At 31.6% G+C, this 24219-nt stretch overlaps 3 protein-coding genes and 1 non-coding gene across 8 annotated transcripts in view; 3 read left to right on the top strand and 1 right to left on the bottom strand.

The window, feature by feature from the left end:
• The window catches only part of Swim (Secreted Wg-interacting molecule), a 41692-nt gene extending 39275 nt beyond the window's left edge, over positions 1-2417 (top strand). Inside the window, exon 9 of the mRNA XM_085195166.1 lies at positions 153-2417. Within this exon, the coding sequence (XP_085051292.1) occupies positions 153-290 (138 nt within the window). The 3' untranslated portion in view covers positions 291-2417. The remainder of the gene's footprint in view (positions 1-152) is intronic.
• Pldn (biogenesis of lysosomal organelles complex 1 subunit pallidin) lies at positions 1800-6500 on the bottom strand. The gene is made up of 5 exons (XM_085195167.1): positions 6292-6500; positions 6099-6218; positions 5886-5973; positions 3845-3931; positions 1800-3352 (listed from the first exon to the last, which is right to left on the bottom strand). The coding sequence occupies exons 1-5, from the start codon at positions 6312-6314 to the stop codon at positions 3281-3283; spliced, it is 390 nt and encodes a 129-aa protein (XP_085051293.1). The 5' UTR covers positions 6315-6500; the 3' UTR covers positions 1800-3280.
• A 494-nt stretch (positions 6501-6994) lies between these two features.
• Positions 6995-23587, top strand: LOC146533360 (uncharacterized). 5 transcript variants are annotated; one of them, XM_085195161.1, is made up of 19 exons: positions 6995-7259; positions 7546-7623; positions 8639-8739; positions 11371-11515; positions 11837-11931; positions 12367-12381; positions 14689-14820; positions 15122-15349; positions 15642-15732; positions 16222-16288; positions 16575-16760; positions 17227-17318; positions 17639-17722; positions 18017-18104; positions 18200-18261; positions 19889-19978; positions 20257-20474; positions 20983-21059; positions 22685-23587. In XM_085195161.1, exons 1-19 carry the CDS (start codon positions 7170-7172, stop codon positions 22876-22878), a joined length of 2133 nt encoding a protein of 710 aa, XP_085051287.1. In that variant the 5' UTR covers positions 6995-7169; the 3' UTR covers positions 22879-23587. The 5 variants fall into 5 exon arrangements, with proteins under 5 accessions (XP_085051287.1, XP_085051286.1, XP_085051285.1 ...); XM_085195160.1 differs by having other exon boundaries at positions 6996-7259; positions 17642-17722; positions 22673-23587; XM_085195159.1 differs by having other exon boundaries at positions 6997-7259; positions 22673-23587.
• On the top strand, positions 19098-19168 carry TRNAG-GCC (transfer RNA glycine (anticodon GCC)). Its single transcript has one exon. It is a non-coding gene; the product is annotated as a tRNA-Gly (tRNA).
• Positions 23588-24219: the final 632 nt, after the last annotated feature.

The raw sequence follows: 24219 nt of genomic DNA, 5'->3' as shown, positions 1-24219 counted from the left end.
CTGAAAATAATAGGTTTCATTGCTACAAGTACATAGAAATCATCAATTGGCAAATGGGTTCAATTCCCATCAATAGGTGTAAAAATGTGAGTAATTTCTAAATGTTTCCTTTCATGTATTAACTAAAATAGTAACTAAAAAATAATTTTCAGATCGTAGCAAACAGCTGGGGCTGCGACTGGGGCGAGAACGGCTATTTCCGAATCGCTCGCGGCTCCAACGAGTCCGGGATCGAGTCGTTCGTGGTGACCGTCCTCAGTGACGTCACCAGCGCCTACCTCAAGAAATAACACGCGCCTGTCCTTATCAGACCCCTGTGCGTTACCAGTAAACTGGTAAAAACTAATCGGGGTTGGATATTATTGAATAGTACGACTGACTTTGGATAGTGCCTTTTTTGATATGATTAAAAAAAAACTGCCGATATTATATAAGAAATGACTTTCAGGTGATACAAAATCCGATGTTTGAAAAAAAAATTATATGATAAAGTTATATTTTCAAAAGGAAATTAACATTATAATATACACTCTGTATAAGGATCTGTTTTCATTAATGTTATTATTTCGATATATCAAAATTTTAATAGCAGTAAGTTTTTGTAAAATAAAAAAAAACATATTTATGTATATTATAAGTTTTATATAATATACATAAATATGTTTTTTTTAATCTGTTTTCAAAACAACTTGTAATAAATCCTTGCTATCGTGAATGTAATTTATAAGTGTAAGAAATAAAATTTAAAGGAATGTTGTATGCAAATAAAGTATTATACAGATATTAGACACGGTGATATCATATCACGTAGCTCTAAAGATTAGTAGACATTAGTTACTCAAACATTATGATCGGCATCTAAACTATGCGGCCTTAACTTACATTATGAAAAAAAAAAACAAAAACGTCAACGTCAAAATATGACAAGGTCATAGGATGTGCCAATATAAAGTAAATATTTGTTTTTTTTTTTATTAGCTCATTTGGAGCGACACTACAAGTTGTACAGCTTATGTATTGTTAATTTTGATTACTTATTTTTTTATATACATTTTAAATACTTCAAAATTACATTTTAGTTTTGCTTTGAAGAGTTTAGTATCTTTCTCAATAAGAATACACCATTTAAAAATATTAATAACATTTATTAAGCACGTGTTATAGTGATAAAAAAACAATTTATCTATTTTTCTAGTACTTATACGTAAGATTGTTGTAAGTCGCTGAAAGCTATAATTTAAGGAATAAACGTTTAATATAGAAGTAAAAAAAATCCCAGTTATGCACAGTATATAGATATTATATTATATAGATAAAAATTAACTGCCATTTTCTTTAATGTAAGTTTAATTTTGGTTTATTCACATATTGTCAATTATATCTTCACGCTCTCTTCGTCATAAAACAAGATAGGCAAAGAGATCGCAGTGTCCTGACACTAAATTCTTCATTTTTAAAATTAATATGCATAATTATATATTTAGACCGTTGTTGCAAAATGGCACGTTTGACGGTAAAGGCAACGGTTGTGGGTTCGATTCCCGCTCGGAGAAATCATTGTTCTAACTTCCCTTCCCTTATGACAAGACAAAAACACAACACGCAATGTCTTGAAAATTGGTCGTTGCGCGGGGAAATGAATGTCTTGACACTAGGTTCCTTCTACCTACCTTACTTTATACGAGATACAGCGTGAAGCTAAAAAGTTTTTCTAAGAAATTCTTAAATATCAATGAATAAACCAAAACATCACAACAAACACTGTCAAGCACTAGTCTTAGGTAAAAAGGAAAAAAAAATACTTATTTTTAAATAAATTTAATCTTCTCATTATATTATTATAATAGACAAAAAAGTATATTTTTTAGATTTACATTTTTGATTGTAATTAAAATGGAATGCACCGATTATATTAAGTATAAAGTATAGAAATACAGATATTACAGAGGAGACTTGATTATCCAATTTTCAGTTATAAAACTTGTAATTATCCATACAACCAACATGTACGTTTGTACATGTTACCTACATGTACAAACGTATGAAAAGTAACATTCATATGAAATTTTAAAAAAAAGTGAATCCCCACCAATATTGCCATATTAAAAATATATCATTTATTTCCTTTTCAATTTAAGGCAAATAATTATTTTCCCCTTCCTTTTTAAACAATATCTGTATATTATCTATATTTTTTTAATAAATGGAAACATTTTTGATTACAATTTGCCATTTTCAATCTTTAAAAACTAAAAATTATTTAAAAAAAATAATAAACTACTTTATACTTAAAAAATGGTTGAACCGCCTGGACGAATCTGCTATGGATAGTAATTAAGCATTAACAATTGTATTTATTTTTAATAAAATTATAATATTGTAACAAACTTAATTAAATTAATAAACATTTAAAATTACATTGCGTTTTATTTTATTTAAATGTAATTAAAATAATCTATAATAACAAAAATAACAATTTAAAATAAAAACTTGAATGTTGCATTTTCATATTATTGAAATTATTTATCACATATTATAAACACTATAAATTAGTTTTTTTTGTTATTTTAATCAGTTTTCTGAGTCACTCAGTTATTTTTTGTATAACTGAGTGAGTGACTAAGAAAACCAATTAAAATATATTCAAATGGTTATAGGTTCAAATCTCTAATAAAATTTGAGATCTTGCATAATTCTTATAAAAATATTAATAAAACACAACAAAGACTTAATAAAACAATGTACTAGTTAACATGCTACAAATAACATTCATAATATTGGAAAAAATTGTTCTTTATTTTAACTAAAAATTACATTAAGAATCACTTACATGTTTGTAAATCATTCTAAATCATTTCTATGATTTAGAGAAATGATTTGTTCTTAATCTATTTATATCTTTATTTGAAAATCATTCTTCTAAATTATTGTTTTTTTCAAACAAAGTAAACAAGACATTAATTTAGACATATATGCTAATTTATTTTTTCATGTATATATTTATTTTATGTTTTTTTATAACTGGACCTCTTTTTGACATGCATTCTCCTATTGTGTAATGTGATCTCTTTTTTTACCGTACAATCTCCTTTGTGTGTTCTTCATACAATGTGACATTGGCAAAGTGATTAGTGCTCAACTGGCACGCTCGAAGTGCCATAAATAAAGAACTGAACTGAAGTAACTTATTTTACATAATATGTACTATTTTTTATTACAAGCGATACTAATATTAAAATTTGTATAAATATAATAATGTGATTATGTATAAATTGTATAACTAACTGTTTGTTGGTTTTGATGAGCTTGATGTTTTGCATTTTGCCGCCTTTTCCACATTGGCTGCTCTTACCTTAAATTAATTGATAATTACAATAAAGATTTCAATATTAGCATTATATATTGTTTTATTATCACATATTTGCAGTTTAATTAGGCATTGAATGGATTGAATCTACATTTAAAATCATTTTTACTTTACTGCTCTGGTAGCAAGTTCTGATTATGATATTGAATTTTGACATTCAATTCTTGAAAAAAAATAAAAAATAAATCCCCCAAGTAAATATCAAACAGTGCACATGACAGACCTTACATATTTAATAGTTTTTTAAATGAACAATGTACATATAAATTACCAGTTTTAATCTATAAATTATGATGTATAAATGATAATTTAAATTTTGAGACAAAGGCATGTTGAGTGAGTATTGTCTTCTAGAACTGGGAATCTGAGTTGGGTCCCAAAATCTAAATCGAAATTCCAAGCACCACATTTACAGTCAGATGCTGTTCCTTATAACAATTAATTTTAATATAACAATTAATTTAAATTAGTATTTACCTGTAAAGACTGTACTCTCTTGTGTAAGGTAAGCATAGTGTTAGTCAATGAAGTAAGCTTCTCCTTGTTGGTTGCTATATCTGCTAACTGAAATAAAGTACAAGTCTAAAAAAAGTATTCTTTTAGTAGTTCTTTTAGTAGATTAAAATTTAAGAACAAATAATATTCACATCGATAATTTGTTAAAATTTTACATAGTAATTGATTATAAAAAGCAAATGCTTCTTATCATGTTTTTCCCTTTATATAAGGGCATGCATAGAGAAATTACTGCTAATACACTTTGTTTTCTGCTTTCTGTCTTAATTCAATTTTGCATGTTGTATGGTGGATCTCAAAGTCAAAGTCAAAGTCAAAGTCAAAATATCTTTATTCCATAAAAATGCTTAACCTTCACTTGGACATGTCATAAAAGATAAAAAAATGCAAAACAAAATAACCAAAAAAAAATGTGCAATTTTGACTTGAAAAAAGCCCGTTCAAATGGTTGAGCTCATGAGAAGATACAGGCAAAGAAACTCATGGCCACTCTTTTTAAATGCCAACATTTGTTATAAATCACAATTAACAATTTTAACTTAGAAATAGAGCAACTCATTTCCAAACATCTTTATCGCGAACATAATCTTTAACAGAGTAATAAGCTTTTTGGCAGAGCCTGTGCTTTACCACTTTTTTAAATTTGTTCAGTGATAAATTAACCATGTTGTTTGGAAGTTTGTTATAAAAGTGTAGGAATCTAGGAATGAGTGAGACACTTTATGGAGCCTAGAGAAGGGCACAGCAAGCTTATTTTTATTTCTTAAATTATATTGATGGAGGTCACTGTTTTTATTAAATTTATTAATATTCTTATGCACATATACTAAGTTGTCGTAAATATATTGGGAGTGTAGTGTGAGGATGTTAAAGTCTTTGAATTTATTCCTTAGTGACTCCCGTGGACCCATTTTATAGACTGCTCGGACTGCCCGTTTTTGGAGCACAAAAATGGTATCTATGTCAGCGGCACTACCCCAAAGTAATAGGCCGTAAAACATAATGCTATGAAAATAGCTGAAGTATACTAAACGCGCGGTGTCAACATCGGTCAGTTGACGAATCTTACGGACAGCATATGCTGCCGAACCAAGTCTACCAGATAAAGTTTCTATATGCGGACCCCATTGTAACTTAGCATCTAATGTTATACCTAAGAAAACAGTTTCATTAACTACTTTAAGTTCCTTATTGTTCATCAAAACCCTGGTTTCTACTTGTTGAACATTCTTAGTAAAGAACCTGATACATTTAGTTTTACTACTATTTAAAAGCAAGTTGTTGGCACTAAACCAGTGTAATATCCTAGAAAGAGCATTGTTTACATCGTCAATTTGCAATTGCCGTCTATTAACCTTAAAAACTAAAGATGTATCATCTGCAAACAACACCTTTTCACAGATATCTCTCATAAGGTGAGGTAAGTCATTAATGTACAAAAGGAACAAAAACAGACCCAGAATAGAGCCTTGTGGCACCCCCAATGCTACAGGTGACCCGTGTGATAGTTTCCCGTTGACATTTACCTTTTGAATCCTATCACTTAAATAAGAAGTGAGAAGATTCAAAGCAATGCCTCTTATACCATAGTGGTGTAGCTTCCTGATAAGAGTTTTATGCTGCACACAATCAAATGCTTTGGACAAGTCACAAAACACCCCAAAGGCATCACGTGACTCAAAACAGTGTTTTATCCTGTCAGAGAATTTTTATTCTTATGCCTAGGAATTGAAATAAATTTACTCCTCTTTGTGAGGTTCAAATCAACAGTCATTGTATTTACTCTAATTTACTCTAATGAGTCTGGCTGTAAATAACACTGCGCATAGTGGTCTCTGTATTGATTTAAAAAAATATTAAAGCCTTTAAGAATATTTAGTATATGTAAACAAAAGCAATTTTTCAAGATAAGATTTTTAAAGATATCTTTAATACACTCTAATTTCAATAAGTAGCAAATGATTCTTTAATTTTAATACATCTTAAGCTTGCAGAAACTTACTAATGCATCTAACATAGCATCATTCTGTAAATCTTCGAGCCTCCGTCGCTCTGAAGACAACATTGTGTGTACAGCTTCTTGCTTTTCTCTAAAAATTAATATAAAACATATATTAACAATAAAAATAGTACTAAAATAGATAAACAAAAGTTTTTACTAAAAACTAAAACAAATTATACTTTTTTTAAGTACATAGGAGCTATAATTACTTACGTCAGTTCCTTTAAATGTGTATTTAATGTGACCAATGGAGGTTCATAGATTTCCATAAGTCCTTTTGCTAGTAACTGCACAGTTTTAATGTCTTCTGGCTTAGCAGGGCTCTCATTTGTACTGTAAAATTATGAAGAAAGTTAATAATAAATATAATAAACTTTCTTTAATACAGTTTTTGAAAATTACTTACCTTTCTTCTGTTGTTTGAGACATGTTTCTTAAGAATAACTTTATTTTAAAAAATATTTTTCTTTACAAAATTTATAGATAGGTATGAAACATTCGAATTAAATAATAAACAAACTTGAACACAGTTTGTTACTAAAATTAATTCAATAAAAAATACAAAATTGAAATCTGAAAAGTCAAAACTTTATTTAGACATTTTGTGTATTCATATTTGACGTAACCAAATAAGTAATACAGATAAAAAAATATTTCTCATATATATTTATTTGAATACCTTTTATTCGTAGATCCTACATAATTAAAGAAAAAAAAATATTTTTATTCCTTTTTTAAAATTTTACAAGAAGCTATTTTAAAGGGGCACATATCAGAAAACGAACCTTATTTAAACTTAAAAGTACACCTTTAATATCTAATATCTAACTCTTAATTACATTATTATTGAATTAATATTAGAGAATGTAACTTTTTAAGTTCGAAATCAACGCAAAATAACCTTTATAAACTTTTTAATTATTTATGTCATAAAAATCTTGTATTTAATTTGCAATATTACTGTGGAGACCATAATCTGAATATGACTATTTAACAATAATTTTTCGTTGTAAAAATAAATAATTATTTTAATGATGTATTATATTTTTTAAATTAATGTTATCTGTAAAGATCTATATAAAATGCAAATTTGTTTTCCGTGAAACGGAATAAGAATTTTATGGCCGCTTTATTTCTTGTTTATTTGACGTTCTCTCATTTTCCGTTGATCTAGGAGGGGATTTACAGGAATCTATCGCGTAAATCGCGTGTACACAAATCAAAACTGTGAATTTAAGGATAATCAATCTGGAAGTATTACAAGTTAACCGCGGGGACGCCGAGATGACGTCCGTGGTAAGAAGACGAGAGCAGGACGACTCTGGTGAATACTCAGATGCGTCCCAAGATATCGAGCAGAACCACTCGGGGAATGTGAGTTTGAGATACAAAATAACCATTAGTGAATTGTACTTTCATTTTGGCGCTTAAAGTATCACAGTCGCAAACTTTCTCCCGCGCAATCGCGTGTCGGAATGTCCATTTCTTTTCCCCAAATTGAGGTCACGATTTGATGACCATTCACCGCTAAGTTCTGCTGTTGTTATACTATACCTTAAACCCATTAAAATCTCATAAGAGTTCAATAGGAAAATATTGGTTGTTGAAGTAAAGTTTGTGTGGTGAAATGCAATTATTAAAGGTTGCTGTGCATTTGCAGGATGGTGGTCAACATGAATCTGATTATGATTCTCAAGGGAGTGACTCGGAACGGTCTGATGGGGATCCTGAGAAACAGGTGAGTAGATTCTATAAGTAGCATTATCTATTAGTTGATAATGAATTATTGAAGTGACTGTTAACATTTCTATTATCTATTTATTTATAATTATGTAGAAAATATTATATTTTGTATTTTTCTATGTATATACAATTATATGAAATAATATCATTAAAGAAATACCACTGTTTGTATTGGACAGTCTATGTTATCCATGAATAATTCATAAATAATATTGAAAATTGAATGCAATGCAACCAAAACGACTACGCTAATTAAAATGATTTCTGTACTGTTTTTGTTTGATCAATATATATTTTTTTGAATAATAATAATATTAAATTATAATATAATAACTTATTAATATTATTGTTAGTTAAGTTCATATAAAGTATACATTATGTCATTATGTTTATCTTTATATTTCTTAACATAAATCATCTTGTCTCTGACATGAGAAGATATTTTTCGGCAGTTTAGTGTGTGACCGTGGTTCTTGAAGTAATTAAATATTCAGCTCAAATATTCAATAAAATGTTCTAATTTTTAAATTATAAATTGACTGACTTGTAAATAAAATATTTGACAATATTGTTATAAAGATGTTGTTACTTATAACAATTTTATGTTATAAAAAACAATTAACACTATTGGCACAGCCTAGCCTTGTGGCAACTACTGGTTGGTAGGTTTGATTTCCACTCGAGGAAGTAAATACACTACGTACAGGACTCAGCTTGAAGCTAAAAAGGTAGTGCAGAAGCTAGGCATTTTAAGGGTTATTATTTACAAATATGTATTTGTAATTAATTAATTAAAAGTATGTAAGTTGTGTATTTTTTTTTTCTTTATTTAGTATATTTAATTAATATTAATAAACATAAAAGTGAAAATTATTAAATTATTAGATATCAATTAAAGTTTCCAGGGATGACACAATATATCACTATTGTGACATTTATTATTATTTTTAAAAACATATTTAAAATATGTTTTTTTCTTTAGATGATTTAAACTCAATACAATGTTACAGGAAACTGAGCGCCGTGTAGATGACGACGAGGATCGCAGCAATCCACAATATATTCCCAAGAGAGGCACTTTCTATGAACATGACGATAGGACTGCTGCTAGGTAAGGTATAGTTTTATAGATATTATAAATAATGAGGCCAGTTCTGGCACAGGGCACAATCGTCTGACTCTAAACACGACAATTGTGAGTTGGATTCCCACTCAGGGGAATGAACTAATTAATATTTTCATTTTCTTGCATTAGTAACAAGCATTAGCGTGTCTAGAGAAATTTTCTAGAGGCCTGGACTTTAGCTTTGAACAAATATATTTGTGTAAATATTGTTTTTTTAATTTTTCTGGGCAAATTTTGTTCTAAGAAAAATCTGGGGTGAGCATTAGACTATTCTGGGGTGGGCATGGCCCACCCGGCACTCCTTCCTACGTCCATGAAGACAAGGCTCGGCCTCAATGGATTGGAATAGAGATGTTTTAACAGTAGTTTAGTAGTTTATAGTGAAATTGTTCCACTGGGCCGCGACGGCGTTAGCCTAACAGACAAATAAAATATACAAATATGCAATGTAACTGTATACTTTCTAATTTAATATTTTTTATATTATACATTAGAATTTAAAGTTACACTTAATGACTATGCATGCATGAATAATAGATTCATGCAACTGTTTTGATATCTGTGTAGACATTTTTGTGTAAGAATTTTAGATATGTATATAAAGGTATGTATAATTGCGATTTTTATTTCGAGATTGATAAAGGTGGTATAATTGTAATTTTTGTAAATTGAAAATGTAAAAAAATATTTACCACTTTTTTTAATCCTATGCATCAATCTTGTTGAAAATCATGAATATCTCCTATTTAAATCTTATAAGAAGACGTTTTTTTCCCACATATGCGGCAGAGGGAACCTAGTGTTAAGATATGTTTCCGTTTTCCGAGCACCGCACAATTGTTTTCAGTGCCGCCCTATTTTCGTTACCAAAATCGAAGCAATCGGGAAATGAAAATGATTCATTTTTCCTAGTGGAAATCGAACCCACGACTATCCAGAGTCGGTCGCTGTGCTACTGCGCTACGGACACGGACATGATGATGTATCTTGAGACGGAGCGCAGCGTTGAGTTCAAATGCCATCCAAAATATTATGTCTTTTAAACGGCCAGAAACCGAGGGATTGGTTTTAATGATTAATACTATTATAGAATTTTGATATCTCCTAGTACAATCCCTATGACTTTTATAGTTTTAAGCTGACATTAATGAAGCCGTACTATATAAAAAATATACATTATATTTACATGTTTCCACTTTGTTGAAAACAAAGAAATGAAGCCATATTTTTTTATATAATAAATAACTTATGAACAATGACATTGTAATGCGACAAAACATAGATTCTTTATTATTAAGAGGACATATATGTACTTTATAAATATTTTATTGAACCTAAGATGTATAGAGCAAGCAAGTAGCGGGTGCAAATACTGTTGATTTATTCCTACATTTTTATTAAATTTATTTCTACATTTTACATTAAAGTTACTTTACATATAAGTACGTTAGAGGCCTTTGTGGCCTTGTGGCACAAGGTTGTGACTATAAAGGCGACGGCTGTGGGTTCGATCTCCGTTTGGGATATTAATTTTCTCTCTGGTATTAAACATTGAGTTACGTCACTGAACACAGAATGCCTTAGAATTCGGTGGGAAGTGGGGAATGAATATGTTTTAATGGGAATGCAGTGTCTAAACACTAGGTTCCCAGGTTTCCTCTGCTATGTGCGGGAATAGTATGTAGCTAAAAAATTATATACATTTTGTTTACAAAACGCAGCTTTCAGTTGTTTTATTAACAATTTATTTAATAAGTGAACCAAAAGTGAAGAGCTGTGTGTTAACATTTGATTTTTTCTTACACTATTTTTTTTGCATTAAGCGAAAAAATATATATTGACCACCATTGTCTACATTAATCCTTTCGATACAAGCTATTACTTGACTAATTCAATTAGCATTTTATTGTGAAAATCGGAAATTAACATTTAATAACGATTAACCTTTTTAAAAATTATATCAAATTCAACCCTATTCTCTATTCCATAGAGTCAATTTTATTTTCTTCTACCAAATCAGCTGTAAAACATAGAACATTGACCGAACTGTCCATTGATGTGTTAAGTCTGTAATACATCTATTATGTAGAAAGTTGCCATTTAGTATTTGTTTCTATTAATACCACGGAAAATGGTTTTTAAACGTTTCGTAATTATTATTGGCAATAAAATTATCTTATACAGCCAATTGACAATATTTTTTTTTGTGTTTCATTTGTTGAAAGTTGACAGTTTTTTTGTTTTGTTTCTTTTACTTGTATATTATAATTTAATATTTAAACCTACCTTTGATTTGTTTTATTTTTGCAATAGAATATTAAATAAATTGATAATTAGACGATCAAAGGCAAAATTGCCTTGCCTAATTGGCAAAAGGCCTTAGAACAAAAAAAATATATATTTTAATGATTTTTCAATGCAATCAAAAGCTTTATATTTGAATTAAACAAATTCACCATAACTTTTTTTACTGTTTTATTTTTATTGGAACGTACACATATTAAGCTTACATGTTGTTAGGTATTTTACAATTTACTTTTTATTAAATATTTATGTCAAAGTTCATACACAAATACAAACAGTAATGACAACATTTAACCGTTTTTCTCCCTAAAGTGGTGAAGAATCAACCAACACGACGTCAGAAACGCCATCCGAGAAAAAGGAAGGTAGCGAAGCCCCAGTTGAGCGTCGTCGCCCGCCACGCAAGTCCGAAACACTCAACAAGTGGTCCCACGACAAGTACAATGAGAATGAACAGGTGAGAATTGATTGGGGATTTGTTTTAGCTTTTTTTTGGAAAGGGAAAGGAGGGTAGTGGAACCCAATGCTGCTTTATTTAATCAGACAATAGAAGTTAATATGATATAATAATTATTCTCCTAGTTGGGATTTAACCTATACAAATATTGCTAGCGTTGTTCATTTGATAAAAAAATAAGTATAAATTTTACATGTAGCAGAGTATACAGAAGGGTAGTGTTAAGTCTATCTTGTACTACGTTTACTAAAAAAGTATTTTAGATTTTATTTTAAATTTGTAATATGATTATTATATAATTATAGAAAAAATATATTTCAGGCACCCAAGTCTCGCGACGAGCTGGTCGCCATATACGGCTACGACATAAGGAACGAGGACGCACCGCCGCACGCGAGACGTAACAGACGATATGGGTAATTGTTTTTTTTTATTTAAGAACATTTTCTTAAAAATTGAAAATGTTTTGGAAATATCGTATAAGAATTACTTGTTTATCCAACAAGTTGGTTTTCATAACATTATTTTTTGTGTAAGTTGGAGTGATATATCTTCGCGTTTCCAAGTTGTTTTAAAGACATTGTCTGTTAGGTAATGCGATTGAACTATGTTAACTAGACCTGCCGTACTAAAACCATTTAAATTTAAATAAATGCATTCAAGTAAGAGTCGAACCCATTACCATTGTTGATATTTTTTTTTTGAAAAAAAAAAAAACTAATATTATTAGGTTAAACCGTAACGTTATTAATAGTTACGATAATTTTAACGTAATAAAAAAATAATTTTTAATTCTATCTTAATGTTTGTTTTAAAAAGTGTTTATATTTATTTCCTTCTGCAACATGGAGATACCGAAATTGGCGGTTAGTGAGAATTATATGGTTTTTGATATTGTTATGCATGTCTTGTATAATTTTTTTTTGTTTTTTAACATGCTTTTATTAGTTTCGGTCGTATGTACATATAGTAGGGGCGGCGAAGAGGGGACTTTGTGGAGTCATTCGAGCGCATCAGATTAAGATACTGGGGATTCCTTGTACTCGGTTACGTACTTCCACCAAATATGAGCTTCCTATGTATGGCCGCGCGTCTAGGATAAAGGATCAGATTAGTAAAAAAAAATTGATCATCGGACATTCTCGAGCGCGTCAGATTAAGATAGGGTAAGTTAGTTACATGCTAAATCGTGTATATTCCACTAATCTGACAATTTGAGAGTGACGCAAAGGAGGGAGAGGGCTCCAAAGTTGTAAAAAAAAAACGTTATCTGGACATTCTCGAGCGCGGCTAATTTTTTTTTTATTTTGAAGGGAATCATTCAAGGATTACGAAAAACATATAATCTGACAAATTCCACAAACCGAAGTAATAGAAATTGATTGATAAAGTTTAATATACCTAAGAATTGCATATATTCCTCTCACCGTATTTCTATTCCTATCGCACTCTTTTTTTATTTATTGGTCCCTAACTCATCAATGAAGATGATAAATTAAAAAAAATACTTGAAAAAAAATTTTTTTTTTGTACTTTTTTTTTATAAATACAAGTATTCTATTTCAAACATACATTCCTTTAGTTACATTCTATTTCTTGAGCTTTTCTATTGATTGCGTTCAATGAATAAAAAAAATTGAGGCCAGTCGTGGCGCAGTGGCACAAAGTGTGACAGTAAAACAGACTGGTTGTGGGTTCAATCTCCATTCCAGGAGATGAAATATTTATTGAAATTTATATTTCCATTTCTTCGCTCTGGTGTCGAGGCAAAACAGTGACGTTAAGTGCTGCTACTCAACACTCAATGCCTTCAAAATTTGGCAGAAAGTGGGGAACAGAGTGTCTTAACCTTAGGTTCCCTCTGCCTACCCTGCTGTGTGCGGGATACAACGTAAAGCTGACTTGTTTCTTGTATTGGTTTAAAAAAATATTAATAATTGTCAGATTAAGCAAGTCCCTTCAGATAATCGTCTGATTTTGAGATATCACGTCTAGGGCATGAAGATGAACCATATATATCTTAATCTGACGCGCTCGAGTATTTCAAGATGACGATTTTTTTTTGCATTTTCAAACAACGATTACGAGCTTGCGTCACATCCAAATCGTCAGATTATTACATAAGAGCTTTTTTTTAGGTTCACTTAACACCCCCTTAGAAAATCTGACGCGCTCGATAATATTTTTTTTTTTGCCATTTTTAACTCTTACGTACGACCACCTCCACCACGGAAACTGTCAGATTAACATATTTTCATGCTTAAGAAGACGTAGGCAATTGATGATATCGATATCTGACGCGCTCGAGTATGTCCATGGAACAGTTTTTTTTTACATTTTTGAAAATCTATAACCCCTCAACCCACCGGTGAAACGAAATTTTTTATATGACATTTTTTTCTTGTTATCATCTAAGCTTCGCAACCCAATAGGTCTCCATGACGCTCGAGTGACTCCACAGTTTGCTGCTTCGCCTCCCTAACTAATATGTATGTTTATAAAAGAAGGTGATTTTGACCGACTTTGAAACGTCGGATTAATTTGAAATTTTGCATACCTGTTAACAACCTATGACAATGTAATATGAAAAGCTTTATAATTAATTGCTTCGTAAAAGCGAGATTTTTAAGATTTATTTTTAATTATTATTTATTAGTTTTTTTTTTAAATGTCCTTTAGGGTTTAATGTCTAAATTTACTTCAGACGTTCTTCATATAATTTACTGGGTAGTTTACTGACGGTACTTGACACTTATTGTAAGACAGTATAAGACAACGTGCGGGTTAGTGCGGGTTCTCTTCTGAGTCAGTACCGGTGCCGTGACTATTCGGCACTATAGTACGCGTAAATGAATATTCACGTGCGCGTAAATAATTACTTTTTTTCCAACCATATTGTAAACAAAAATTAACAGTTTTTTCTCATTTAATTTTTGCGAGAAACAATCTTTATCCTATTGATTACCTTAAATACATTGTTGATTTAATATAGATCAATATGGGCCCTTTACACAATGTAAAAAAAAAATGTAGTTTAAATAAATATTTTCAATTTTAGTCATTTTCACATTAGAAATATTAAGTGCTTTGCAAACATATATTATATATATACATATATAAAACACGAACGTAATCTAGTGTATGTTAATAAATATTTTTTTCTCAATTTTCAGCCGTGGACCGAATAAGTATACGCGTACGTGGGAAGACGAGGAGGCGTACAAGAGGCAAGCGCTTCAAACGCCACACAAGAAACCACCCAGTCCGGCCGATTTCCCGGAGCTTAACGCTGCTAACAAACCTGGGTTAGTAGACATCTATTTATCTTTTTTTAATACGCTGCCGCAGCGCGCAGCATAATTCTAATTTAATTTGATTCTATTCTATTGTGGGTTCGATTTCAAATCAGGTGAACTATTTTATATTTCCTTGCTCTGGTAACAAGACCAAGCGCGACATTTAGTTCCGCCACTCAACACACAATGTCAAATTGGAAACAGAGTGTCTTAATACTAGGTCCCCTCTGCCTTACCTGCTATATAGAAAGAGATAAGTACATATATGTATATATTATTTATATTAACCTTTTTTGTATTGTAATTCCAGAAGAAAGTCCAGACCTCGTCCACGTTCCAAGTCTCAGCCAGCTTCAAACGAATCTTCGGAAAATGGCAGTCAATTGCGAAGAAACGCGTCAATAAAAACGCCCAAACAGAAACCAGTGAAACAAAACATTCCGAAATCCGCTCAAGGGCAGAAACAGCCCTTGACCAAGAGTAACGTGGAGAAATTGACACTAGAGAATCTGACTATTACTGCTAATGTTAATAATAAGTGAGTTTTTTTTCATTCAAATGTAGTTATTGGGCACTAATTATATTTGCAGGCTTGTACTTTTGAGCCACGACTGCTCAAGAGTACAAGCCTGCGACTAAACGCGATGGTTGTAGGTTCGATAACATAATAAAATATTATTGTTTTCATTTTCTCCTCCCAACACGCAAAGCCTTATGAATTCGACGGAAAGTAGGCAACAGAATATTTTATCACTAGATCCCTAGGTTCCCTCTGCGTACCCCGCTAGTTGCTAGATAGAGCGTGAAGCTAAACAATATACGTGTTTCAGCCAAGGCCCACCACAAAGGAAAGTCAATGCGGTCGCCCAACAGCGGCCCGTACCGACTGAGCAGAATAAAAAGAAACCTATGCCTGTACAGGTTTGATAATTTTATTCTATTTATATTTTTTACAAATATAGTTTAATAGAAAATATATAAAAAATCTCAACTCATTTATGTTTTTTACCATCTATGAAAAATATTTATCTTATTTAGTTTAAGGTAATGTATTTGAATGAATACAAGTTTTCTTCTCAGCAAATAATGTATAATTTAATAATCTCATTGTATTAATGAGCTTTTTTAATATTTTATATATGTTATGTAATAGTTTTGGTCAATAAAAAAAATGGTAGGTTTCTGTTTTGTATATATATATAGACGATAGATTCGTTGAATAGTCAGAAAACTTTTTTACCTAACTAAACTGCACTAATTTGGAATATAATACATTTAAATTAAATAGCATTCTTCTGCTCGCCCTATTATATTTAAGATAGTATATGAAGTCAAAAAAATTAAACGATATATTATAATACTGTAAATATGCAACATAATCGTATGTATAGTGTGTGTTATATTCCGCAGAGTCAAAATCAACCCGCTCAGAATGTGCCGAAGCCGAAACCTCAAACGCAGCAAAATGCTAATGCAGGTCAGTTATTTAAATATTTTTATATAAAAACCATTTCCTAGGAAAAATCACAAATTAAATTAAATTGAAGTGTAATCGCTTTGAAAATTAGATCCTTAATCTCAAAAAGTTAAGATTCTGCTGAAAAAGTTCAAAATAGTTCACTACAAAATAGTAATATGGTCAAAACAAAGAGAAATAAAAAATAATCTTAATGGATGTCTTACAGCTCATGTAAAACTAAAAAAATATATTAAAACGATAAACTCATTTTCATTGTTGGTTGTTTTGTGGTTTTTTTTTTCAGAAAACCGTGGCGGTAGTAAACGTTATAGTAGTCTACGTCAACGACCCCTAGCTGAGACCTACTCGCCTCAGCAACCACAGCCACAACCACCACCGCAACCACAGCAACCGCAGCAACAACCACAACCAGTACAAGCGCAACCACAGCCGCAGCCGCAACCACAGAACCAACATCGATACCATGGTGGTTAGTGTTTATTTCTGGTTTTTTAATTTATTTATTTAGTTTTAAACTGTATCCTGTATATGTATGTATCTTATAGTGTTTATAGTCAGACATTGTTCCACTGCGATGATACTGTTTATCTTTAAATTACTTTTGAGCCAGTGCATGTGGTGCAGAGGCTTAAAAACAATTTAAAGATAAATAGTTTTATAACGGCCTAATAGTATGTAACAGCCAGGGGGTTCTATTCCCCCACTCGATGAAATGAAATATTTTTACTCCTTCGCTCTGGCGGCGATGCAAAGCGCGTTGTTAAGTTCCGCCTCTCAACACGCAATGCCAAAGAGAGTAAAATATTAAAATGACTCATTTCTCTTAAACGAATTCGGATCGACATTAATACTTTAACTACTATGATAATATCATCGATCGACTTTAACTACTATGATAATATCATCATTATTTTTAATTAAATATCTCTTAATAGAGTTTCAACCGAATCAAGCGGCGCCATTGCAGCAGCCCCAACCACACCAAGGCAGCCCCGCGCCACAAATGCATCAACAGATTATACACCCTGTACGTAATATAAAAAAAAAATTTTTCTTATAGCTTGACGTTCTATACCGTACATAGTGGTGTAGGCAAAAGGAAGATACTTTCGTTCCCCACTTCCTGCTGAATTTTCGAGGCAGTGTAGTTAGTGTAGTGTTGAGTTCCGCTATTTATCAGTGTGGAGCGGCCGCGCTTTGTCTCATTACCATAGTGAGGAAATGAAAATATAAGTGTTCACTTCCCCGAGTGGGGATAGAATGCACAACGGTTGCGCTCACAGCGCAAACTTGTGCCCCTGCGCCGCGACGGCCTGGAATCATATTAATTTTTATATAAAAATAAAGCAGGTGCACAGAAACGCGGTAAACCAACCCCCTCATGGGCCGTCACCCCCACATCAAATGCCGCAGCAGCAGCATACACAACAGGTTAGAATGTTTTTTTTAAGCTTAACGCTGTATTCCGCACGTTGCAGTGTAGGCAGAGGGAACCTGGGAACCTAGTGTTAAGACACTCCATCCGAATTAAAACATATTCTGCCCCACCTTCCGCCGAACTCTGGAGAGGCAATACGTATTGAGTGGTCAAACGGCGCGCTTTTCTTTACCAGCGCGAGGATATGCATTAAATATATTAAATATTTCATTCCATCGAGCGGAAATCGCACCCACAACCCTCTGGTCTCGTATCGATAAATGAAACAAAATATTTCATAATTCTAGCAAGTAAGACTGGGCATCCTCGAGCAACAGCAACTGGTGTCGCACCCGCATCACACTATGCACAATATGCCGCAACCGCATAACATGGGTAAATACTGTTATTGATTATTTTTATATTTGCCCTCCATTGTCTGTTCGATTCCTATTCAGGGTATTTATATATCTATTTTTATAATTTTCCAGCTCAATTACAACCAACGCAGGGTTACGCGCCGCCAGCTATGATGCCAGCTCAATATATGCAGGTAGGTAGTTTGTATTTTGCGTTTGTCACTACAGAAATAAAAGACTTCCTATATCTTATAAAACAAAGTCGCTTTTCGTGTCTGTCTGTTGTTTCTAACTCTTCTTCTAAACCACCCAACGGATTTTTATGCGGTTTTCACCATTAGGTCGAGTATTTTTCGTAGAAGGTTTATATATAGTTTATTATTTGTACATTCTTATGTAAATTAACATAAATACGATAAATGTGTATAAAGTCCTACCCGTTGAGACACTTTCGCGCATGCGCTGCTTTAATGGTAAGTACTACATGAAAAAAATGTACTGGAGTATTGTTCCTCTTAATAAAATCTACAAAAAAGTCCGCGACGGCATATTCGTATCTTTTAAGAATAACGTGTAGTGATCATTTTTCTGTCTAAAAATAATAATTTCAATATATTTTTTATTGTGAGTCATATTTTTCCACAATGGTATTAATCCTTATCCTTTAAAATACTTTTCTAATTTTCTACGTTAAACGAAGATAAAATTTGCTTTTTACACTATTTCGAAATTGCGAATAGTTTTACAGAAAAACGCATTTAATTGTTGACACATCCCGCCGTTGACTCATCAGCTGTATGTTACTCAAGTTTCACTTATCCCTTACTCTTTGCATATAAATAAGTATATTAGTTACGTTGGCCATTTAATGTAGATCAAAACCGTCGTGTCAGTACACGTTTTTCATTTTAATAAGTACTTTAGAAGTTGTTACAATAAAATCCTTGCTGCGAAACGGCTCGCCACTCGCCATGCGTCCCGCGACGTTTTGTTTATACAAGCGCGTCCGCCGCGCCCGTCTGCCTTACACGCATCGGTGGTTCAATGGTAGAATGCCCGCCTGCCACGCGGGCGGCCCGGGTTCGATTCCCGGCCGATGCATTCTATTTAATTTTCCTCACAGGCAGCCACGTAGTGCTTGCTTTTCATCAGGGACAGAATACCCTCTTCAGGATTAACCACAAGCTCGAAAAAAAACCCGCCTGCCTCTATAGCAACGAAGATGTAGATGCGTTTGCACATATTGGATAATTGGAGTTGAATGTATTATTTTAGCGCGATATATTTGCTTTCATATTTTTTGTAGTAGTTATTAGTAGGTAGGTTTTTGTTTATAATTTCTTCCGTTTAAAAATAGTCATTTAACTATCTAAAAATAGTCATTTAAATATATTTTAATAAGTACTTGAAAAGATTAGTAGCACAGATTTAAAATTACGGTACCTACTAAAAAATCCTTGCCGAGTAAAACAATTGGAAAATCCTTATTGAAACTACGAAAATGCGGGTTGCATTAGGGTTTAATTAATTTTCACATTATCTTAAGTAAAAGCGGGCGAAGCCGCAAGAGGGTCGCTAGTTTAATAATAAAACTAACATGTTTCATACATTAACATTACATTATCAGGATAACTTCAATGTATTGTTAACAATACATAATTGGTTTTTTTATTAGTTTCTCATAGCAAGGTAGACAGTGGGAACCTAGTGTCAGCTTACTTCGCTGCCGATTTTTCGAGATCAGTAACGGAGTAAATGGAGTATATTAAAACTACAATACCTACTCGCCCTTTTTTAATTTTAGTTTATTGCCATTTACAGCAAGGAGGTAGTGGTGGTGTATTCAGCGCCGCCCCGATGTACCAACCGCCTGCAGCATATCCGCATCAGTTGTACCAACATCATAATTATGTATGTATATTGTTAATTTATATATTTTTTTTAACTGTGACGCAAATGATAGCGTCTGACTCAACGCGATAATTGTGGGTTTTGAGCCTTACTTGGGGGAATAACTGACATTTAAATTTTATTTATTTTCATTTCTCCAATCTCGGTAGAGAATTTTACAAATCAATAATCGGGCGGAAGGCTGCCTTATATTATGGAGATATCTTGAAACTAAAAATATACGTCAATGTATTATACAATTTGCACAATATTTTTATGTAATATTTTTCAATCTATAGCAAGGCACCCAAGCCGGCGGTGTAACCTACTACACTTGTACCGAACAAGAAACAGCTCAGAGACCACAAAGACGGCCAACAGCGGCCATACCCATTGTTAGACCGGCGAACCCCACCCCCACGCCCACTCCTACGCCCAATGTTAATGTGAATCCCACTAATGTGACTACGACTGTAAATATACAGCCCAGTCAAGGAGTGCAGGGACAGAGTGAAAGGTAATTGTTTTATGTTCTTATTATTGGTTTTTCCCGTAAAAAAAAAAGCCACAGCACCGAACAGGAAATTGTCATTTTAATAATTTTAGAGGTATTACTAAATAATATAAGAGTAATTTGCGAAAGATTCTAATATACTATTAGCATTAATATATTATTTACTTAAGTGGTTATTATTGTCTAAGTACCTTGGGAAAAGAAAGAAAAATATACGAATTATACACTTTTTTTTCCAGCTGTGTCCCGCATACAGCAGGGTAGGCAGGCTTAACCTAGTGTTAAGACTCTCCGTTCTCCACTTTCCGCTGAATTCTGGACGCATTGTGCGTTGAGTGGCGGGACTCAACGCCGCGCTTTGTCTCGACACCAGAGCAAAGAAATGAAAATATATATTTTAGATAAACATTTCATTTCCTCGAGTGGAGATCGAACCCACAACCAGTCGGTTTGCGCCACGACTGGCTTCTAAATTATATACTTCATTCTAAATATTTTATTACAATTTCAGACCAGCGAATTCATCAGAAAAAGATAATATAGACAGGATCGTAGAAAACATGTTCGTTAGAAAGCCCTGGCCTGCTGGTGAGTAACTTTTAAATGTATTAATTGTACAATTAAATGTTATATCTACCCTGTTGGTTGTGGGATGTTAACTAATAAGTGCATATAACACAAGATCTAACGTTTATTTAATCTTTAGTGTTCACAAATATTACATGACACGCACACGTTCCGAGGGAAGAAAGAACGTGACGCGACGTGCGGGAACCGCAGATAATATATCTACTTAATATAGTGCTGCATGTTGCAATTTATATATATACTTATTATATTTCCAACATACCCTTTTTAATTTGTATTTTGACGGAAAATCCACGAAAGAAATAATTTTTTTACTATATTATTCAATTGATTGATATTCATTACACTATCTTGTATTTAATTAAAGAAAGAAATATAATTTAGAGGAAAAAGGTGTTATAAAGGTTGCAGTTGGAGGGTTGAAACATTTTATTAAAACATATTTTAATTAAATAACAAAAATACAAGCTCTGTCGTGGCGAAGGGGCAAGAGTAAGTTCAGTTGCCACTCTTTGAAATGAAATTCTTAATATTCACATTTCGACGCTCTGGTAACAACTTCACGTGATGTTTCAAGAAATCGGCGGAAAGAATAAAAGAGTCTTAATGGAATAGAGTATTTAACACTAGATACCCAGGTTCCCTCTGTCTACCCTGCTATGTGTTGCCTAAGGCATAAAGCAGAGCAAAAAAAAAAACATTAAAAAATATATAAAACAAAACGTAAAGATAATAAATATTCCATTAAAGATTTGTGGACGAAGGTCTCTTTGCAGACGTGGCTTAATCGTTTCAAGTAAAAAGGATTTTATTTCCAATCAAAGAAGAGATTGTTTAAGTTATGTTATTGTTAATTTTAATGTTAGTACAACTTTGTTATGTTTCTTGAGTAGTTTTTGTTGGTATAGTGATTTAGTTTGTTTTAGAGTAAAATCGTTTTTTTTAATAATGGACAAAATCGATTTTATTATTTGTTTTTGTTGGTGTTGGATCGCTTATTATTAATTATGCTAATGTTTATTTTTGATTATTAAATAAATAAAAAAAATAAAATAATAATCCAATTAGATTTGTCAGTATTTATTGAGATGTAGAAATTGAATTAGGCATTCTTAGAAGATTTCTTAATACTGCAAGTATTTCACCACGCATTGTGGCTCTAATTAATAATTATATAATAGTGTAATTTGTAATATAGCATATCAAAATTTATAATACAGCATGAATTGATTTTTAAAACTTCTTTTCATTTTCTCGCTCTGGTACATGTGTCGTGGAAAACAATGTTTTAAAAATTGTAATTCGGAAAAAAGCGTGAAGCTGCTATTTTTTTACAACATTATGGTGTTTATATTTCACTGCACTGCTACTACATTTAAAATTAGCTTCCCGCATATCCGTTTTCCACTTTCTGCCGAATTCTGGAGGCGTTGCGTGTTAGAACTCAACGCCGCGCTTTGCCTCCACAACGGAGCGAAGAAATGGAAATAAATATTTCTAGAGTGGCGACCCAACCCACGACCAGTCGGTTTTACAGTCACACTTTGTGCCTCTGCGCGACGGCTGGCCTCAATCATATTTTCATAAATCATATTTAACATATAAATTTACAGACACGTCAAAAGATAAATCCGAAACGCGAAACTCTCAAGAGCCACAAAGTAAAGAAACCTCACAGCCCAACAGTCTAACGTCAAGTTCAATATCGACCGATTCAAAAACTGACAAAACGGACAATGCGGATAAAGCGGATAATGCAGATAAAACGGGCAATGTGGAGAATGCGGACAATGTGGAAAGAACAGAGAGTGATGCCTGACCGCTAATGTACAGAATGTGCAGGAGATAATAGGATTATAGTGCCGTGTGAGTTTTATTTTATTTTTTTATATTGTACTAGTGGTTATATAGTGTGTTGATATGTGATTTTGTTTAGTTGGTGTATCATTTTCATATTTTAAAATAATATTTTTTATGTGAATAATAAGTAAGCAAAGTGTTTTTTTCCATACCTCTTAATATAAATAATAAAATATAGAGGATAAAGCTTTGCAATGTTTTTTATCAGTGAATGAAATGAATAAAGTGCATAGATTAGTATCTATGCACTTTACACACAATATGTATTGAGAATAATCTATAATTAATTTTTTTTTATCTTTGTTGTGTTGATTGGTACATACGAAAACTATTTTTTTTTCCCTATTTCTTTTTTTACTTTTTAGTAAGACATTTAATTTAAGTTAACATACATAGTCACTACTACTATAAAGCTATAAAACAATAACTCTCACGGCCAAAGTGTCTCTTATATCAATGACGTTGATACTTAAAATTATGTGTGTCAAAAAGAATTTGAATGAAGTGAATAGACATTTCGAGTATCTGTAACGAAAGTTTTATTATCTATATTTATTTTGGATATACTGTTGACAGGTGTCAATTTGACAGTTGCGAATATTGCAAGTGGTTTAAATAAAAGAGGATTATACTTTGTACTATAAATACATATTCATATCTTTTGTTTATCAATTTGTATACGTTGTAAGAAATGTATCGTGATTTTTTGTGTAAGGGAAATTTACTTTTTAATTTTGTCAATAAAACTCTTATCAGTTTAATATTTCCCTTCACACTATATATAAAATTCGTCTATATTATTCAAAAGCCCTTTTATATACTTCTTTTTAATTAAAATCTAACAAAAACTGTATAAAATAATCTCGAATGTGAATTTGTTAAAAATTAACATTAAAAAAACCTAAATTATGTATGTAATATTGAATGATTGTCATATTTAATATAAATAGATGCTTTTTTTTATGTGGCTGTGTCCTATTAGCGTTGAGTGCTTCTTTTATTTAGGGGTGCTTTAATTATTATATTAATTGATTATTACTAATAAATTAGTAACCAATACATTAATATTATTATAATTGTGTCGGTATTTAATACTTAACTGGATTTTTTTTTTAATTATTTAAGTGTTTTTTGTTTTATAGACTGAGTCTTTTTGTCTTTTATTTAAAAAACTTATTATACAATTTAAATGTCATAATAATATACTAAATATATATATATATATATATATATATATATATATATATATATATATATATATATATATATATATATATATATATATATTTAGTATACATAA

The sequence above is a fragment of the Heliconius melpomene genome, chromosome 12, assembly GCF_056956725.1.
Source record: "Heliconius melpomene rosina isolate 202511_hmr_F chromosome 12, ASM5695672v1, whole genome shotgun sequence".
NCBI lineage: Eukaryota > Metazoa > Arthropoda > Insecta > Lepidoptera > Nymphalidae > Heliconius > Heliconius melpomene.
This window is presented reverse-complemented; position numbering and strand designations above follow the sequence as displayed.